Source organism: Aotus nancymaae, unplaced genomic scaffold, assembly GCF_030222135.1.
Source record: "Aotus nancymaae isolate 86718 unplaced genomic scaffold, 86718_ANA_hifiasm-v0.15.2.pri h1tg000051l, whole genome shotgun sequence".
NCBI lineage: Eukaryota > Metazoa > Chordata > Mammalia > Primates > Aotidae > Aotus > Aotus nancymaae.
This window is the reverse complement of record NW_026988465.1, coordinates 12,350,257-12,370,124: the sequence shown is the minus strand read 5'-3', so window position 1 is coordinate 12,370,124 and position 19,868 is coordinate 12,350,257. Positions and strand designations below refer to the sequence as shown.

Sequence of the window (19,868 nt, the reverse complement as noted above, 5' to 3'; positions counted from 1 at the left end):
AATTGTCTTTCCAAATGCCAATTCTGAGGAGTAATCATTCTATAATACTTTAGAATACTCATAAAATAATGTATCATATAAAGTAATTATATGTTTTGAAAACTATTGATGAAGGCTGGATATAAAACTTTTTAAAACTATAGAAACACAGGGCACAGAAGTTGATACTTTAAAAATACATGTATAAAGAAAACTAATGCCAGGAAAATACTTTTACAGGTCTCTTTTTTATCCAGCCTGAGAAAATTTGTATTCATTTGTTACAGTGGGGGGCAAGAGATTGGGAGACTTTAAAAATTGTTTCGTATACCTTATTTGAAAACTGAGGTGGGGAAAAAAAAGTAACTGTTAAATGGCAAAAGTACAGGAAGAGTGGTTTTTAAAACTACAAGGAAATCTTGTATATTTTGTCATTGTCTAACAAGTCCTCGGTGTTTGAACAGAATTTTTCTAAAATATATTTTACTAAGCTCAAATGTAAAGACAAGTAAATTTGGAGGAAAAAAAGGAAACTGAGGGAACTAAAAGTACCTTTGGAAACAACAGTTATTGAAAATGTTTAAAAGGAAGCTGAAACTTGTTTCTGACAGGCATCCACATTCTGGAGAAAAGAGAGAAAAGGAATCAGTCTGTACAGATTACGTATCCCTTATCTGAAATACTTGGGACTAGAAGTGTTTCAGGTTTTAGATTTTTTTCAGATTTTGGAATATTTGCAATGTGCATTCACTGGCTGAACATGGCTAAAACAAAAAAACTGAAATCCTAAATGCTTCCATGACCATTTCCTTTTAGAATCATGTAGGTGCTCAAAAAGTCAGATTTCAGCTCAGGGATACTCAATCTGTGTTACAATTAGTAGGTCCCAGCAAATGCTGGCAAAGATGCAGAGAAACTAGATGATGGGGATGTAAAATGGAATATAGCAACTCTGGAAAAGAATTTGGCAGTTCCTTTCAAAACTGAAAAATGAACTTACCATATGACCCAGCAATTGCACTCTTGGGCATTTTTGCCAGAGAAATGACTTATTTTCATATAGGAACTCATACACAAATGTCCATGATAGCTTTATTCATAATAGCCAAAAGTTAGAAACAGCCATTCAGTGGAAATGGTTAAACAAACTGTGATACATCCATACCATCAAATTCTACTCAGTAATTAAAAGGAACAAATTATTATGTGCTGTAGCTTGGGGAAACCCCTAGGCAATTACGCTGAGTGAAAAAATCCAGTCACAGAGGGATATATAGTGCATGATTCCATTTATATAACATGTGAAATAACGTAGTTATAGATCTGGAGTCCAGCTGAGTGTTTGGGGAGGGAGGGCATGGTTATAAAAGGGAACCTGAGGGAGTCTTGTGGTGGTACTATGTCGATGTGGTGCTTACACAATGCTATGCATGTGATAAGACTGCCTGGAGCTGTACGTGCGTGCACACACACAGTGCACGTGTGACCAGTGAAATGTAAATAAGCTTTGTGGACTGTACCCATGTCAACTGTTGGGTTTTGATATTATACCAAAATTCTATAAGTTGTTAGCATTCAGGGGCATTCAGGATGTACATTTCTAGGTAACATCCTATGACCCTATAATTATTCCAAAGTAAAAAGCTTTAAAAATTGGGTATTACAATTTCATGTAGTCAACCTAATAGTGGGGAAAATCCCTGATGGGTATACACCAAAATGCTAGTTGTAGTCATCTATTTAAGGATTACAAAGGGACTTTCACCCTATTATTTGTGGAATAATTTTTTTATGGCTAAAGTTATCCTCAATATACATAGTTAGTGCATCAAAAACACCCTATTAAGTAAATGAAAATAGGTCGGGCACAGTGTCTCATGCCTGTAATCCCAGCACTTTGGGCGTCTGAGGCGGGCAGATTACCTGAGGTCAGGAGTTTGAGACTAGCCTGGCCAACATGGTGAAACTAAAATTACAAAAATGAGCCGGGTGTGGTGGGGCACATCTGTAATCCCAGCTACTCAGGAGGCTGAGGCACAAGAATCGTTTAAACCTGGGAGGCAAAGGTTATAGTGAGCAAAGATTATGCCATTGCACTCCAGCCTGGGCAACAGAGTGAGACACTGTCTCAAAAAAAAAAGAAAGGCAAATAATTAGAAGCGTAAAAATATTCTGTTGGGCATGGTGGCTCATGCCTGTGATCCCAGCACTTTGGGAGGCCGAGGTGGGCGGATCACGAGGTCTAGAGATTGAGACCATCCAGGCCAACATGATGAAAACCCATCTCTACTAAAAATACAAAAATTAGGTTGGGTGTGGTGGTGCACACCTGTAGTCCCAGCTACAGAACCTGGGAGGCAGAGATTGCAGCGAGCCGAGATCGTGCCACTGCACTCCGGTCTGGTGACAGAGAGAAACTCCATCTCAAAAAAAAAAAAAAAAAAAAAAAAAAAAATTATACGTCCTAATTTTTAAAATCTGTCACATTGACAGAATTTAATGTGGTCTTCTAGTGGTTATGTAACTTGACAGACTGTTTGCAATTGTTTTCATCAAAAAACAGCTTGGAAAGATGTTTATTTGTGTTCAGAAAATTGTTTAGAGATTTACAGAGATTTCACAGTTCTCTCTTGATGATGTCACATGTAATATCACAAAACTCATATTCTCTAACTCAACATAAAAACTGAATCGTAAATATTTAAGTTAGTTTTTAAAGTTTAGTCTTAGTCTTATTTGTCTTGAATGAACAATGCTCTTTTTTTTTTTTTTTGAGACAGGCTTGAGTACAATGGCATAGTCTCAGCTCACTGCAACCTCTGCCTCCCAGATTCAAATGATTCTCCTGCCTCAGCCTCCCCAGTAGCTGGGATCACAGGCGCCTGCCACTGTGCACAGCTAAGTTTTCTATTTGTAGTAGAGATGTGGTTTCACCATGTTGGCCAGGCTGGTCTCGAACTCTTGACCTTGTGTCCACCCACCTCAGCCTCCCAAAGTGCTGGAATTACAGATGTGAGCCACCGCACCTGGCCCAATGCTCTTATCTTTAATATAATATAGAGATTGTTAAAATTGTTCTCAGTTCATATTTAGCAAGTGTTACACTATTTCTTTTTTAACATTTTGAACTCTTAACAGAGAGGTTTATCCTAGTTTTCTACACATGACTCATTTCCTCCCTCCCAGAGGTTTGGGGGCCTTTTTCAGTTATTAAAACCTCACTATTTTATTACCTATCTCTGTTAAAAGGCTTAGTTGCAGAATATGTTGAATTTGTTCCTGAAATGAACTTGATGGGTTTTGTAATTTCATATATCTTGTGCCACCCTTATGCCCCCATTAAAACGCATAATTGAGAATTGATTATATCATCTTCACTGGTAATGAAATTTTTTGTTGTTTTGAGTAATTATCCATTTGAAATTGATAGTGGTAGCTAAAGTGGAAGCTGCAGGCAGATAAAACTTGAGCAATGTTCTGGAGTTGAAATAAAAAGACAGAGACCTGGATTGATAATAGAATTAAATGACTACTCCTGACTTGCCATAGAAAAACTACTGCATCTTGTTTTGAATTTTTATTTTTAATCTGAAATCCATTTGTTGAAATTCTTTACATCTTTGTATTTGTCTGGCTTTCCCTAGTATAATAAATGGCATCTTAATATGAACAAGGGATCATTTTTCCTTATAGAAAATGTTCTGTAATTTAGATTTTTCAGTCCTCATTCTAAAATTCAGATGTTAAACCTCTAGATTTGAATTTTTTCCTTCCATCATTTCACCACTCCCAAATTTGGTTGTTTTCTTGATGCAGGCTCAGTTGATGATTTCAGTACACACAGCACAATTAGGACATCCTCATTCAGTCACATAGCTGAGGGCAAATCTCTTAGCTGCTTGGCAGCAAAGTTATTTTGAAATGCCTGCTATGTGCTTTATCATAGTCATCCTGAATACATGGCTGGTATATTCGGTTCTCAGTGAAGCTGGCTTAGTGCTCAGCCCCCCAAGATACAAAAGGGCTCTAAAATGAAGCGAGGAGCTGATGAGGGCAGCTGGAGAGGTTTCAGAAACTAGTGAGGAACAAGTTTTATTTAATTTTAATTTTTTTTTTTTTTTTTTTGAGACAGAGTTTCCCTCTTAGCACCCAGGCTAGAGTGCAATGGCGCGATCTCAGCTCACAGAAACCTCTGCCTCTTGGGGTCAAGTCATTTTTCCAGCCTCAGCCTCTGGAGTAGCTGGAATTACAGGCGTGAGCCACTATGCCTGGCTAATTTTTGAATTTTTAGTAGAGACAGAGTTTCGCCATGTTGGCCGGGCTAGTCTCAAACTTCTGACCTCAAGTGATCCGCCCACCTTGACCTCCCAAAGTTCGGGGATTACAGGCATGAACCACCATGCCCAGCCCGAGGACCTTGTTCAGTGGCACCTTGTATTGGAAGTAGGTGGACAGTAGAGGCAACAGTTGAAATGTGCAAAGCCAGAAGCTAGTCTATGAAATAGTCTTCTAAATCTTACAACTCTTTTTTTTTGAGATGGAGTCTTGCTCTGTCACCCAGGCTGGAGTGCAGTGGCGCAACCTCCGCCTCCCAGGTTCAAGCAATTCTCCTGCCTCAGCCTCCCAAGTAGCTGGAACTAGAGGCGCCCACTGCCAGGCCCAGCTAATTTTTTGTATTTTAGTAGAGACAGGGTTTCACCATGTTGGCCAGGATGGTCTCAATCTTCTGACCTTGTGATCCACCTGCCTTGGCCTCCCAAAATGCTGGGATTATAGGTGTGAGCCACTATGCCCGGCCCTTTTCTTCTATTTTTTAAAAGTCATTTTGAGTTTCCTAATCTAACGCCTCTTCCCCTGTGAAGGTTGAGACATGATTGGATTTCATTCTGATATAGAAAAAAACTAAAAGACCAATAATTCAGCAATATGAGAGAATCAAACTTCTAAAGCAGAAGTAGTCTTGAGAAAAATGAAATGTTTTTTATGTTATATATCTGTTGAAAACATAATTCAGTTAAAACAAGATATTCTTTAATTAAAACCCCTTTGATGATTTCTGCATTGATCTTTGGTTTCAAGCTGCCTATTCTGGAATTATTTTTTAAAAGAAGATTAGTTGAACTTTGAAGTACTTGAAGCATACTTAATATATTTTAGGGTTGACTTATTCTAATACACTTGGCAGTCATGAAGCATTTGAACAGATACGTTGACAACTGAAGTGAAAAAAGTGAAAAGACATCTTCTCCAGTTCAAGTTTTTTTCTTCTGAGTATACTCTAAATTCCTTGCAGATTTATTAAGAGTACTGAAAGGTAACTAATTCTTAAGTATCTGAGTGGAACCCAGAGCAGGTGATTTCAGCGCATAGTGAATCCTGGTTCTTGATAATATTTCCTATCACTCCCTCTTCAAGAGGCTGTTGTTTAATGTTGGTATTAATATTAGCTGCCACTGTTGGCCAACACTGTATGCTGGTGATTCCTATTTGCTACCTCATTTGATCCTGCCAACAACCTTATGAAATAGGTGTTTTTACTGCACTTGTATGGAGGGGGAAGTTGCAACTCAGGTGAAATCAGTTATGTGGAAACAGAGTCTGAGACTAGGATTTTGCTGTAGGTCCTTTGGGAGGCGATTCCAAGAAGCAGGAGGGAAGGACAGTGAGGAGGGGAAGCTGCTAAAGCCAGTGAGGATGTGCCATCCTACCAGGATCTCTGAGAAGCATTTAGAACACCTCCTAGAATTGTCCACCCAAAGGATGTTAGACTAGGGCCCTGAAATGCTGACCTCTGTCGCCTACTGGTTGAGAGCTGCCTTAATTCCATGGAACTTCTGGGCTGTGCTGGCTTAGTGGTTCCCTGAGATTCAGAGAATACTCTGACCAGAAAAACACAGCCACACAGGCCTGGCCTTTAGGTGGGACCCTCCGTACATCCCAATGAGCACAGACAAAACTGGCTCCTCCGGCTGCAACTGAATGTAGAGGTAGCCTGGAAGGCTGTGCTGAGAGGTGCTAGGAGTGTAGGACCCGAGATGGGCCCAACCCAAAACCTGTGAGCACAGAAGCTCTTCCCACTGTGGTAGACCATCTCCACATAAACAGGTCTGAGATGAGGGTGGCAGGAAATGGAGAGAGGGCACCCAGTAATGGCAACGGTGTGAGCACAATGCACAGAGGAAATATTATACGTGTGATTACATGCTAATTGAGAAAATTTACTTTTCCTGTGTTGCTCTGGTTAGCATTAGTTCGTGTTTCTTGCATGTATGTAGATCAGACTATAAGAAAGGCCACAGTATTCTAAATATTAGATACTATACCTAATTGAGATGATAAACTCCATCACTGGTTTTAAGGTCTGCCATGCATACCAGCTTATTGGACTTGGGAGTTGTGAGTGTGGTGCTGGGAATATGGGGGTGTGTGGGACCTTATTCACCATTGTCCATTGTAAGAGCTGCTGTGTTTGTTAACAGTCTTGATAACACCTCCAAGATGTTGACACTGCCCTGAGATGAACCAGAGGGAACATTGCCTTGGGGGAAATGGTTTGTTACAGTGTATCCGAGAACAAAAGGTAGCTGAAACTTTCTACAGATGTCTAGATTTTCTGGAATAATAGCATCCTTTCATCTTGCCAAATTCAGCAGAGCAGGGTGCCTGCCACAGCCACAGGGTAGGGGTTAAGAAATATTTACATAAGGGAAGGCACTCAGGTTGTCCTTTTTCAATTTTACAGTCAACCAGATTCGTTCAGGGACCTGAATTCATACAGACAGCCTGTTTGGAGTACTCCCACATTGCTGTGTAATAGTAACCACAAACGTAACAGTTTAAAACAAAACAAATCAGCTTCCAGTATGTAGGGCAGAAGTCCAGCCAAGGGATTACTGGGTGCTCTGCCCTGTATCCCATGAGGCTGAGATCAGGGGTTTCAGAGCTGTGTTCTTTTCTGGAGGCACTGGAGAAGAATCTGCATGAGGGCTCTTCAGGTCATTGCCAGAGTTTGGGCTCCTAGTGATTGTGGGATGCAGGCCCCGTTTCTTTCACCTGCTGTCAGCCAGGGGCTGTTCCCAGCCCCTGGATGCCACCTACATTCCTTTCTGCATGGCCCCCTCCATCCTCCAAGCCAGCAGCAGATAGTGGCCCTGTGTCAAATCCCTGTCATGCTTCACATCTTTCTTCAGGAAGGCCCAATGCCCTTCACAAGCCTAGGTAGGCCAGGCTCACCCAGACATTCCCCCTTTGAGGAGTCAACTATGCCATGGACATCACCTAGGCCCAGGGTAAAATCCATCCCAGCCCCAGGCCTAGGGAATGTGGGGCAAGCACACCCGGGAGCAGGTCTTAGGGCCACCTTAGGATTCTGCCTGCACCCCTATGAAGTACAAAGGACTTAAAATCTAAAAGCAGTTTAGAAATAACCCTTCACCCATGTACCAGGTCGATAATGGTAAATGTCTGACCCCGATTTCATTTTTTGTATTCTCCATGCATGCTATATTAGTTCATTTCACATGGCTATAAAGAAATACCTGAGAGGGTATTTCCCTTAGCATGTGGGGATTACAATTCAAGATGAGATTTGGGTGGGACACAGAGCCAAACCATATGATTCTGCCCCAGGCCCCTCCCAAATCTCATGTCTTTTCACATTTCAAAACCAGTCATGAGATTTGGGTGGGGACACAGAGCCAAACCATATCATTCTGCCCCAGGCCCCTCCCAAATCTCACATCTTTTCACAGTTCAAAACCAATCATGAGATTTGGGTGGGACACAGAGCCAAACCATATGATTCTGCCCCAGGCCCTCCCAGATCTCATGTCTTTCACATTTCAAAACCAGTCATGCCTTCCCAACAGTTCCTCAGAGTCTTAACTCATTCCAGCATTAACCCAAAAGTCTTAAGTCCAAAGTCTCATCTGACACAACGCAAGTTTCTTTGGCCTAGGTGCCCTTAAAATCAAAAGCAAGTTAGTTACTTCCAAGATGCAGTGATGGTACAGGCATTGGATAAATGTTCCCATTACAAATGGGAGAAATTGGCCAAAACAAAGGGTCTGTAGTCCCCAAGCAAGGGCAGTCATTAAATCTTAAAGCTCCAAAATAATCTCCTTTGACTTCCTATCTCACATCCAGGTCACACTGATGCAAGGGGTGGCTCCCATGGCCTTGAGCAGCTCCTTCACAGGGTGGCATTGAGTGCCCGCATCGTTCCAGGTACATGGTGCAAGCTGTCAGTGGACCTACCATTCTGGGCTCTGGAGGGCAGTGGTCCTTTTCTCACAGCTCCACTAGGCAGTGCCCCAGTAGGGACTCTGTGTGGTGGCATCAACCCCACATTTACCATTTGCACTGCCCTAATAGAGGTCTCCTTGAGGGCTCTGCCCCTGCAGCAGACTTCTGCCAGGACATCCAGGCATTTCCATATATCCTGTGAGATCTAGGCCAAAGTTTCCAGACCTCAATTCTTGACTTCTGTGCACTCACAGGCCCAAGACCATGTGGAAGCCACCAAGGCTTGCAGCTTGCACACTCTGAAGCAATAGCCCAAGCTGTATCTGGGCCCCTTTTAGCCACAGCTGGAACTAGAGTGGCTGAAATGTAGGGTGCCATGTCCCAAGGCTGCACAGAGCAGCCCAGTCCTGGGCCTGACCCATGAAACCATTTTTCCTCCTAGGCCTCTGGGCTTGTGATGGGAGGGGCTGCTGCCAAGATCTCTGACATGCCCTGGAAACATGCATTGCCTTGGCACTTAACATTCAGCTCCTCATTACTTATGCAAATTTCTGCAGCTGGCTTGAATTTCTCCCCAGAAAATGGGTTTTTCTTTTCTATCACATGGTCAGGCTACAGATTTGACAAATTTTTATGTTCTGCTTTTCTTGTAAACATAAGCTCCAATTTCAAATCATCTCCTTGTGAATGCATAAAACTGAATGCTTTCAGAATAATCCAGGTCATGTCTTGAATGCATTGCTGCTTAGAAATTTCTTCTACCAGATACGCTTAATCATCTCTCTCAAGTTCAAAGTTCAACAGATCTCTAGGGCAGGGGCAAAATGCCACCAGTCTCTTTGCTAGAGCATAGCATGAGTGACCTTTACTCCAATTCCCAATAAGTTGTTCATCTTCATCTGAGACCACCTCAGTCTGGACTTCATTGTTCACATCACTGTCAGCATTTTGGTTGAAACTATTCAACAAGTCTCTAGGAGGTTCCAAACTTTCCCACATCTTCCTTTTTTTTTTTTTTGAGCCCTCCAGACTGTTCCAGCCTCTGCCCATTACTCAGTTCCAAAGTCCCTTCTACATTTTCAAGTATCTTTACATCAATATCCCACTCTCTACAGTACCAATTTACTACATTAGTCACTATTTACGCTGCTATAAAGAAATATCTGAGACCAGATGTGGTGGCTCACACCTGTAATTCCAGCACTTTGGGAAACTGAGGCAGGCAGCTCACTTGAGTTGGGAGTTTGAGACCAGCCTGGCCAACATGGTGAAACCCCGTCTCTACTTAAAAATACAAAAAATTAGCTGGCCATGGTGGTGCTCACCTGTAATCTCAGCTACTTGGGAGGCTGAGGCACAAGAATCACTTAAACCCAGGAGGCAGAGTTTTCAGTGAACTGAGATCGTGCCACTGCACTCCATCCTGGGAAACAGTGGGACTCCAGCTCAAAAAATAAAAATAAAAAAAAACAAAAAAACTGAGACTGGGTAATTTATAAACAAAGGAGGTTGAATTGACTCACAATTCTGCATGGCTGGGGAGGCCTCAGGAAACTTACAGTCATGGTGAAAGGGGAAGCAGGCACCTTCACAAGGCAGAATGTGTGAGCCTGTGAAGGAGGAACCATCAGATCTTGTGAGAACTACTCAGTATCATGAGAACAGCATGGGGAAAACCTCCCCCGTGACCCAGTCACTTCCCTCCCTTGACATGTGAGGATTATAGTTCCATATGAGATTTGGGTGGGGACACAGAGCACCATATCACATGCCGTGAGGAAAGGTTAAACCGCTGGCCAGTGTTTAACGCTGGGAGATCTGGGGTTCTTGCTTGAATGACCAGGCCAAGCTTACGTTAGTGTTCTTGCCTTGTATATTACTCACTCAGGTCTACCTTGAAAGGTCACTGGGCACTTACGTTATAAAATTATTTACATCCTTTCATATCAGTATTGGGTTAATATTTCTATCCCAAATTTTCAGATGAGAAGGTTAACTGAGTAGGTTGGGTGTTCAAAAAACACTAAAAAGCCAAGACTAAGCACTTTCTAATACACCATGATGGCTACATACCTACTTTTTTTTTCCCCCAACTTTTTACTGTGGTAAAATTTACCATTTTATGTGTACATATAATTTGTAAGTGTACAGCTGAGTGGTATTAAATATATTCATGTTGTACATTCATCACCACCATCCATCTCCCTTTCATCTTGTAATACTGAAAATCTATACCCATTAACTACCAAGCCCCCATGGCCTCTCCCCAGCCGTGAGAACCCCACTCTTCCTGTCTCCATGAATCTGACTGCTCTGGGTACCTCATGTGAATGGAACCAAACAGTATTTGCCTTTTTGTGACTGGCTTATTTCACTTAGCATATATGTTCAAGGTTCATCCATGTTATAGTGTGTGTCAGAATTTTCTTCCTTTTTAAAGGTGAATAATATTCCATGGTTACATACTTACTCTTAACAAACATTTCTTGAGAGCTGTGTGCCAGGCACTGAGCTGAGTTGAAATGAGTCATATATGGTCACAGTCTTGCAGGGACTCCAAGTCCTTAGCAATTGCATTGCAATTTGTAAGTCAGCTGCAGAAGTTTAAACACAGGGATGTGGAAACAGCTGGATGGAGCAGCAGACCCCACTGGAGTTAGAAGGACTACCTGAGAAGCTGGTCTTGGAAGGCGAACAGCTGTTTGTGACTGACAAATGGGCGACGCAGGTGGGAAGGTCATTCCGGCAAAGAGAACAGCACATGTAAAGGGCCTGGCCGCCCACGTATGGGGAAGAAGTGCAGCAGATTGGGGGGCAAGGAGGCCAGCTGTACACGCAGTTGGGGCACCAGCCCAAGTCTGTCCACATGATGTGGCACCATCCACTTAGAGGGTGGCTGTGAGCAGCTGTTTATACCCACTTCCTCTCAGTCCCTTTTCAAACCCTAACCCGGGTCATTCTGTTTCCTCAGCTGAACTAGATGCAGAGCATGCCCAGAAGGTCCTGGAAATGGAGCACACCCAGCAAATGAAGCTGAAGGAGCGGCAGAAGTTTTTTGAGGAAGCCTTCCAACAGGACATGGAGCAGTACCTGTCCACGGGCTACCTGCAGATCGCAGAGCGGCGAGGCAAGTGGGGGCTGGGGCTACTAGGGCGAGGACTTACCAGCTGTGCAGGGTGGTATTAGGCCCCTGTCCCCAGAGCAGGGTGTGGGGCAGAGTCCTCAGAAGTCCCGTTCTGTTATTAGACGCCAGCAACCAAAATGTGTGCATCGGGCCACCTCTGTCTTGCGCTTATTTTGCCTCTCCTATCAGTCTAGGCTTTAAAGAGATATATTTTTTTATTATCTCTAAAGATTACAAACACAGCCGAGTGCAGTGGCTCATGCCTGTAATTTGTTTGGGAGGCCAAGGCAGGCAGATCATCTGAGGTCAGGTGTCTGAGACCATCCTGGCCAACATGCTGAAACCCTGTCTCCACTAAAATACAAAAATTAGCTGGGCGTGGTGGCAGGCATCTGTAATCCCAGCTACTCCGGAGGCTGAAGCGCAGAAAGAATTGCTTGAACCTGGGCGGTAGAGGTGCAGTGAGCTGAGGTCATGCCACTGCACTCCAGCCTGGGCAGCAGAGTGAGACTATCCCTCAAAAAAAAAAAAAAAAATTACAAACACAAATTGTGCTTTTAGAAAACCTGCAAATTTACCAAAATGGACAAAAGAAAAGTTGCCCTTAATTCTCCAGTACAGAATAATCCCTATTACTGCTTTCAGTGTATTCTTTCTAGTCTCTCGGAGTCTGCTTTTTTAATTTATATCAGACTGGACCATACATATATACAGCTTTGTCTCTAACTTTTCTTCATGTTATATAGGGCTCTTTCCCCCTGTTGTTAGAAACACTTTGAGAGTTTGTGTGTCAGAGGCTTCATCTTTTCATCATGATGTATCCTAATATATTCCACCAGTTTTCCTAGCTGCACATTCAAAATCTTTCCCTCAGTAAATAGTGCTGTAGGAATGAGCTGATTGGAAGTCCATGGCCAGGCGTGGTAGCTCACGCCTGTGATTCCAGCACTCTGGGAGGCTGAGGCGGGCGGATCACAAGGTCAGGAGTTGGAGACCAGCCTGGCCAATATGGTGAAACCCCGTCCCTACTAAAAAAATACAAAAATTAGCTGGGCATGGTGACGTATGCCTGTAGTCCCAGCTACTCAGGAGGCTGAGGCTGAGACAGGGGCCTATGAGGTGGAGGTTGCAGTGAGCCGAGATCGTGCCACTGCATTCCAGCTTGAGTGATAGAGTGAGACTCCATCTCAAAAAAAAAAAAAAAAGAATTCCAGACACTGGACCCTTTCCTTTGGAGAACTCAATGACTTAGAGGTGCAGTAGTGCCAGGAGCTTACATTTTCCCTCCAGCCTACGCCGCACAGGCAGGACCAGCCTGAGTGCAGACCCCAGTGCAGCATGGCTGCCTCGCCAGTCACCCTAGCCAGCGTGGGGACCGTCCAAACCTTCCCCCATTTTCCTGCCATCCCATCCTCCTGAACATCTCATTACCTCCTGGACACCTCCCTCCCTCACCCCCAAATCCCAGCCTTCATCCTTTCCCCAGGCTTGCCTGGCCCTAGCCTTTGTTCTCTCCTGCCCCCAACCACAAACCCCCAGGAGTGTTTCTTCCTTGTCACCCAGTTCTGTGTCCCCTCCCAGGAGAGGTTAAAGAAATCCAAGACTGAGGAAGAAAAATAATGTTGAGAAAAACAGATTAATAGCAGTACCTGAAGACCTTAGAGTGTACTGGAGGATGCAGTCAGTTGGGTGGATGATGCTTGTTTACTTTCCAGTGCACAGTATAGATTTGAAGCTTGACAGCGTTGTCTCTAGGGTCAGCCTTCTCCATTCTTATACCCCTCCGAACCTGCGTCCGTCCTCCGTGCATTTCCGCCGAGCATACAGGCAGGATTCTGGTACTTCCATGTTTGCTCCAAGTTGTAGAGCGGCCTTCCATGGCTCCTTTGGGAGGAAGAAGAGTCTGCTCCAGGGATTTTTATCCTGTTATGGGTAGAAGCGGAGAAGGGCACTGTCTTACCCCAGCCTGCCAAAACAAAGCAATATGGACTGGGTGACTTTAACAGCAGACATTTATTTTCCCTCAGTTCTGGAGGCCTGAGATCCAAGATCAGGGTGCCAGTGTGATCAGTTTCTGGTGAGGGATCTCTTCCTGGCTTACAGACGGCCCCCTGCTCCCTGTGTGTGTGTGTGCACGTGGCCAGCAGTAGGGTGGAGCTCTCTGCTATCTCTTGGTATTAGGGCTAATCTCAACCACAGGGGCCATGTCCACATGACCTCATCTAACTTAATTACCTCCCAAAGTCCCCAGCTCCAAATATCCTCATAGTGGTGGTTAGGGCTTCAACATACAAATTTTGGACACATTCAGTCCATACAGATACACCCTGGCCGACCCACAGATTTGAACATAATGACACTCTGCACCAATGTCTCATGTCATAGAAGAGGTGCAGGGATGATGGGACAGTCATAGAAACTCTGATTGCTAAACAATTGAATTCTGTCTTCCTTCAGTTTAGCACTTGTTGGTGAGCACAGAGAAATGAAAGTGCCTCCCAAGAAGCTCCCATGATAGGAAGAGCCACGGCGCACACCCACGGGATGATGTAGTAGTAGAGGCGTGGCAGGCCCGGAAGGAGCTGCTCTGTCGACGGGCGTGTCCTGCGTTCCTCCGCAGCTAGCAAGGCACCGGGCTGCCAGAGAGAATGCGTCTAGCAGATTCCTGCTGGACAGAGAGCAAGGAAATATTAAGGGCTTAAATTTTTGTGGTTTTGAGTATCTCAAAGAATAAGTTCCAAGAAAATGTTGGGCTCATTTTTTAAGGTTAAAAAATGGAGTCAGGGACATGTTGCCAATAGATGGTTTTGAAAGCTTTGAAGAAGAAAATTGGAGGCCCTGGTCTTTTTAGCTTTCTCTGCAGCTAGAGCTGAGGCACGGCCACAAATGGGAATTAGGCATCTCATTGCACAGCTGTGCAGAGCCGGCTCAGACTTCCCAGCCTGAGGAGCCACGGCGCCTTTCTTGGGAGGAATCTTCGTCTCCAAGGATTAGTATTAATTTAGGAGAATCAATCAAACTTTTAAAACCTCTACAGCGAACATGGTGTTTTGGCCCATTCCATTAAATCAGACATAGCAGTTGGAATTTCACTTTCAGAAGCATCATTTGCTAATTAAGATGAGGCCATGGAAAATGTTAACCAGAGAATTCATCAGAGGAAGGGGTGAAGGCATGCATGTCTGCCCACTTGGATGGTGCTGAGGCCGGATGGCCCCCCAAGCACAGAGCCTCTCAGGCTTGAGGACTGAAGGCGGTGCTGGGAGGGCAGGGCAGCCCCACCACATTCCCCGCAGAGCTCTCCCTGCCGTTAGGACATAATTAGGTTTGATCTTCTGCCTGACATGACTGCCATTTCCTTAGCATTTTATTGCTGAGTGTGAGGGTATCCCGCCGATGCAGTTACTTATTAATAGATCACCTCAGAGATGTCCTGGTCTGTGCCTGGGGTTTCTGGCTCTGTATTCCCATGGATTTCAGGCTCCTGTGTCTCTGAACCGGTAATTCAGCAAAGTGGAATCCTATGGAGCCAGGGGTGCCTCTGCTTCCAGAGGGATTGACTCAGCTCTGGGGTGCTCCAGAGTGGACCCAGTACCCTGGGAAGAGAATGAGGTTTGTGGCTAGTGACAAAATTACAATAAAGTTAGAATTAACAGGCAAAAGTGCACCTAAGTGCGTATGATTTTGAGAATCATCCATACTGATACACTCAGCTCTAATTTGATTTCCATTTTTAAGTATTTATATCCATTGAACAAATATAATTTATTCATTGTTGTATTGATGGGTATTTGTTTCCAGTTATCATATTTAATAAAAACAATGCTGGCATGGACTTTTTTTTTTTTTCACTCTGTCGCCCAGGCTGGAGTGCAGTGATGCAATCTCAGCTCACTGCAACCTCCTGCCTCCCGGATTCAAGCAATTCTTCTACCTCAGGCTTCTGAGTAGCTGAGACTACAGGCACCCACCATGTCTGGCTAATTTTTGTATTCTTTCTTTTAGTAGAGATGGGGTTTCACTGATGGGTTTGGCCAGGCTGGTCTCAAACTTCTGACCTCGTAATCAGCCCATCTCCCAAAATGTTGAGATTACAGGCATGAGCCAGCACACCCAGCCGAACTCTTTTTTTTTTTTTTTTTTTTCCTTCGAGACAGGGTCTCACTCAATTGCCCAGGCTGGAGAGAGCAGTGGTGTGATCATAGCTCACTGCAGGCTGGCACTCCTGGGCTCAAGTGGTCCTCTCCTCAGACTCCTGAGTAGCTGGGACTACAGGTGTGCACCGACATGCCTGGCTAATTTTTTAGAGAGACAGGGTCTCACTGTGTGGCCCAGGCTGGTCTCAAACTCCTGAGCTCAAGTTATCTTCCCAACTGGGCCTCCCAAAGTGCTGGGATTACAGGCACGAGCCACCACACCCGGCCTTGGACATTCTTATGATTTGTCTCTCTGTCCACATGCATAAGAGTTGCTTTAAGACCAGCTATTCTCAGACTTGAGCAGCTTCACAGTCCCCTGGAGGGCTGTTCAGACATGGATTCCTGGGCCCACCGCAGGGATTCTGACTGTGCTGGTCTGGGGTGGGGCCTGAGGATTTGCATCATAAAGAAGTTCCCAAGTGATGCTGAGAGGGACCACACTTTGAGAACCCCATTTCTTTAGGATCTATAAGTAAGAGAGGAATTACTGGTCATAATGGCATGGCTTTCCTTTCACTAGATTCTGTTAAATTTCTTGCCAAAATATTTGCACCAGTTTAGTCTCCCCAGCCATGTATGCATGTTCTGATTACATCTTTGTCGGCATTTGGTAGTGTCAGATTTATTAAATTTTTGCTAATCTGTTGGAATGAAACACCACCTTTGGCCATTTCTGTATGTTCGGGAGTCTTCAAGGCTCTCTTCTTGGCTCCATTCTTCTACCGCCTACCCCCGAGCCAAAACCATACTGTTGTATACTTATTCATCAAGTGCTGCTGCTCAGCTGGGGACACTTTTGCCCAGAGGGGACATTTGGCAATATCTGGAGACCATTTTGCTTGTCGTGCCTGGGGTGAGAGTGTGCTGCTGGCATCTAGTGGGCAGAAGCCAGGGATGCAGTTAAACATCCCGCCTCCCCAGGACAACCCCCCAACCAAGAACGATCTGGTGCAGTGTCAGGAGTGCTGGAGCTGAGAAAATGTTTTCTAGTGAGTCTGCTGGAGCCATTCCCAACCTGCCCTGCACATCTTCATAGTTGTCATGACTGTTCTGGGGTCTTGTCCTTTGGTATAAATGTCACAGTTTGAAGTTTTTTGAAGACTTTGTCTACAGTTTGACCGGAATTGCAGTAAGTTGCTATACGGAGACACACTGGACCTTTTAGGGGTATTAGTTTTCTGCAAGCACGCGCCTCTCATATTCCTGAGAGTTCGGTAGAACTTGCTGTCTCAGACCAGTGACTGACTTCTCTGTTTGAAGAGCTACCAATTCTTTTTTCTGATGATTGAGATTTACTATTTCTTGTTAATTTTGGCAAGTTTTTCACGGAATTATCTTTAGTTGTCAAATTTGTTAGCAAAGCGTTGCCCATAGTGCACTCTTCCCGCATAGCTTTGTTCCTGGCCAGGTTTGCTTTACGATTGTTGTTCATGTTAATGTGCCCCTTATTCCCTTTGTCTATTTATGATGAGTCTTACCGAGAAATAACCATTTTTAAGCATTTTTCCCCTAAAGAACTGGCATTGTTGTTCTTTGTACTGTTTCATTGACTTCTCTTCAGTTTTGCTTTCTTTGGGCATTTGTTTTTTCTAATCCAAGTTGAATATTCGGGCTTGATTTTCAGCACTCCTCTCTAGTAAGGCATTCAAAGCCATGGAGTTCTTGCAGGGGTACCATTTTAGCTGAATCCTGCAAATTTTGATATTAGTAATTTCTGGGTAAATTTTATCATTAGCATTCGTATTTGATTTCTGAACTATTTATAAGTGTTTTTAAAAAAATAGTTATGTGGAAGTTTTCCTAGCAGTTACCAATTTCTAACTAAATTTCATTGTGATTGGAGAATGGTATCTCGATTTACTAACTTTGGGACTGCTGATGTCAGTCATCAAATAGGTATAGTTATGCCTCCAAGACTATGGATGTTATGTTTTCAGTCATTCTGCCATTTTTTACTTTAAAAATATAACCAAAAATAGAAATTTGGGATTCTCTTCCTGGTGAATTGAAGCATTTGTAAGTCATTAAGTACCAGTCTTTATCCCAGTATTACTTTTGTTTCCCATTAAAATCTACCTTGATATTAATAGAGCTATAATCTGCTTTGTTTGCTCATTATATCTTTCCATTTGTTAAGACAAATGTTAATGTTTCCATGTCTCCATATCTGTCTCCTGTAAACAGAAGGTAGCCGCATTTTGTCATTGTAGTTCAGTCGTATCATCTCGTAAACTGGCAAGTTTGGCTCAGTGACGTTTACTGTGATCACTGACACACCCATTACCATCTTATTTGGTGGTACAAAATTTTCCTGAAAGCTTTGCCAATGCTTCTTAGTCCAGCTTTTTCTCTCCTAAGTTATACTCCTGCCCTTCTCACTATGGCACAGACAGAAACTTTCAAAACTGAAGTCAAAGCAAAAGCCAAAATCTAAAAGACAGAAAGACCTTGGCAAAAGACCTCCATAGGTCACAAGGGAAACCCTCAGAAGACTGCTCCCAAAAAGAACAAGCCTGACCAGTCAGCCCTGAAGATCAAGGCCAGTGAACTGGTGTCCCTGTGTGGCTGAGGTCAACCCCTGGCCAAGTCCGAGGCGGAGCAGGCTGGCTCAGGTGGCTGGGATGCTGCTGCCAAGCATGGGACCATCTAAACCATAATGCTTCCCCCCAACTACAATTAGGAATTAATCTTACCTCTCATTTGAGTGCTGAACCTTAATTATTTTGTGAGCCTGAAGATAATGAAACTCACCTTCCTCCCAGATGAAGCTTCGATCTCATGTTGCTGAGCTCCGGGCACCCTCCTCTCCCACCCTTGTGTCTTTGTTCAGGAGGAATTTGGCCCCAGTGACTCCTGGTTATGACCGCTGCAGTCCAGGTTTGACATGCATGCACACACTCACAGGTCTCTTTGCTTAACATGCTTTCTTGCACTCAGACCTTCCTTCTCTGTGCCTGTTGCAAGAGCAGGTTCATGATGACGTGTTACTTCTTGGTCGGCGCTTCTATCTTCTCCTGGATCTTAATATCTAATGTTACACCATTTTAGAGATGACATTCCTCTCTCCTCTTTGAACTTATTCCACAGTCTTCTGGCTTTTATTACTGTTGTTCAGAAGTTGCCTGTCATCCTAATTATTTCCTTCTCTTTCTTAACCTGCCCTCTCTCTCTGGCTGCCTTTTAGGGAGCCTTTGGTCTTTGATGTTCTTCAACTTCAAAGCAATTGAGGTAGGTGAGGATTGCTTTGATCTTGCTTGGAATGTTTTGCTTTTTAAATCTGGGTCCTGAGGTCTTTCATCGATTTGGGGATATCATCAGCTTCTTTGAATTGAGTTCTCTCACATTGAAACGTGACCAGCTGCTGCGCTCCTGCGTCTCGCGTACCTCTTAGGCTCGGCTCTCTCAGATTTTGTTTTTCTGCTGCGTTGTGGCAGATTTACTGTCCGCCTTCTAGTTTATTATTTTTCTATTGGGCTGTGCCTGTGCCCCAGGTTTTAGATCTCAGTCTCTTCGTCTGTTCTTTTTTTTTTGACACCTTTTTTGACTACACTTTTTCTGTGACTGCAGTATGTGAACAGCCATCTCAAGTATTTCTGCTGCCCTTCACTCAGAGTGACTAATTTCACGTGTGTTACAAATGCCAGATGGGGTTGGGACTGACTTTGTATTAAAGGTTGAGAGGGTCTTTCCAGAAACAATTTGCATTTGTTTCTGCCAGGCATCCCCACGGCTAGGGTAACTTCTGTGGCTTGTGGTTTGCTGGACCACAGAGGTAGTTTACCTGTGAGTAAAGACCTGTGAGGGTCCGTTGTTCAGTGCCTGGCCTGAGGCTGACTAGGCGTCAGCTGGTTCTTGGGGTCGTCTGTTGGCGAGCTGCATGTTTTCTCCTAGTCTGTGCTTCCACTGCAGGGAGCTCGTGCAGCTTACAGATGTTTAACCCCTTCTGCCGTTAGGCCTGAGAAATGTTCCAAGGCAGTGGAAAGTCTACTTGCAATTAGAGGACTGTGCCTGCCTGGAAGGTTCAGGGACCTGTAGGCAGGAAGGAGAGCTGTGGCTGGCAGGGAGGTCAGTCGCTAACTGTTGCTGCAGGAATGCTGGCCTCTTTGGGACAGGCCAAGTGTCCTACTCCAAACAGCGAGGAATCGCTTAATGCAGAGACTGGTCTGCCTGTAGCACTCCAAAAGGCTCGGGATGCACAGATTAACTGCTAAGGAAAGCGTAAAAGGTAATAATGGTTGCCAAGGGTGATTGAGGATGCATTTAAAGTACCAGACTGGGATGTGTCATCTACTGATAACGTTGCTTCAAATTCCATTTTGAAG

At 44.1% G+C, this 19,868-nt stretch overlaps 1 protein-coding gene and 1 long non-coding RNA gene across 3 annotated transcripts in view; one reads left to right on the top strand and one right to left on the bottom strand.

The window, feature by feature from the left end:
* Positions 1-19,868, top strand: part of DTNBP1 (dystrobrevin binding protein 1) — a 143,309-nt gene that overhangs the window by 121,704 nt on the left and 1,737 nt on the right. For both annotated transcript variants that reach the window (XM_064363000.1, XM_021665335.2), the window contains one exon: positions 11,195-11,350. In XM_064363000.1, the coding sequence (XP_064219070.1) occupies positions 11,195-11,350 (156 nt within the window). The remainder of the gene's footprint in view (positions 1-11,194; positions 11,351-19,868) is intronic.
* Positions 4,881-19,526, bottom strand: LOC135269224 (uncharacterized). The gene is made up of 3 exons (XR_010337544.1): positions 14,769-19,526; positions 12,997-14,012; positions 4,881-11,542 (listed from the first exon to the last, which is right to left on the bottom strand). It is a non-coding gene; the product is annotated as an uncharacterized LOC135269224 (long non-coding RNA).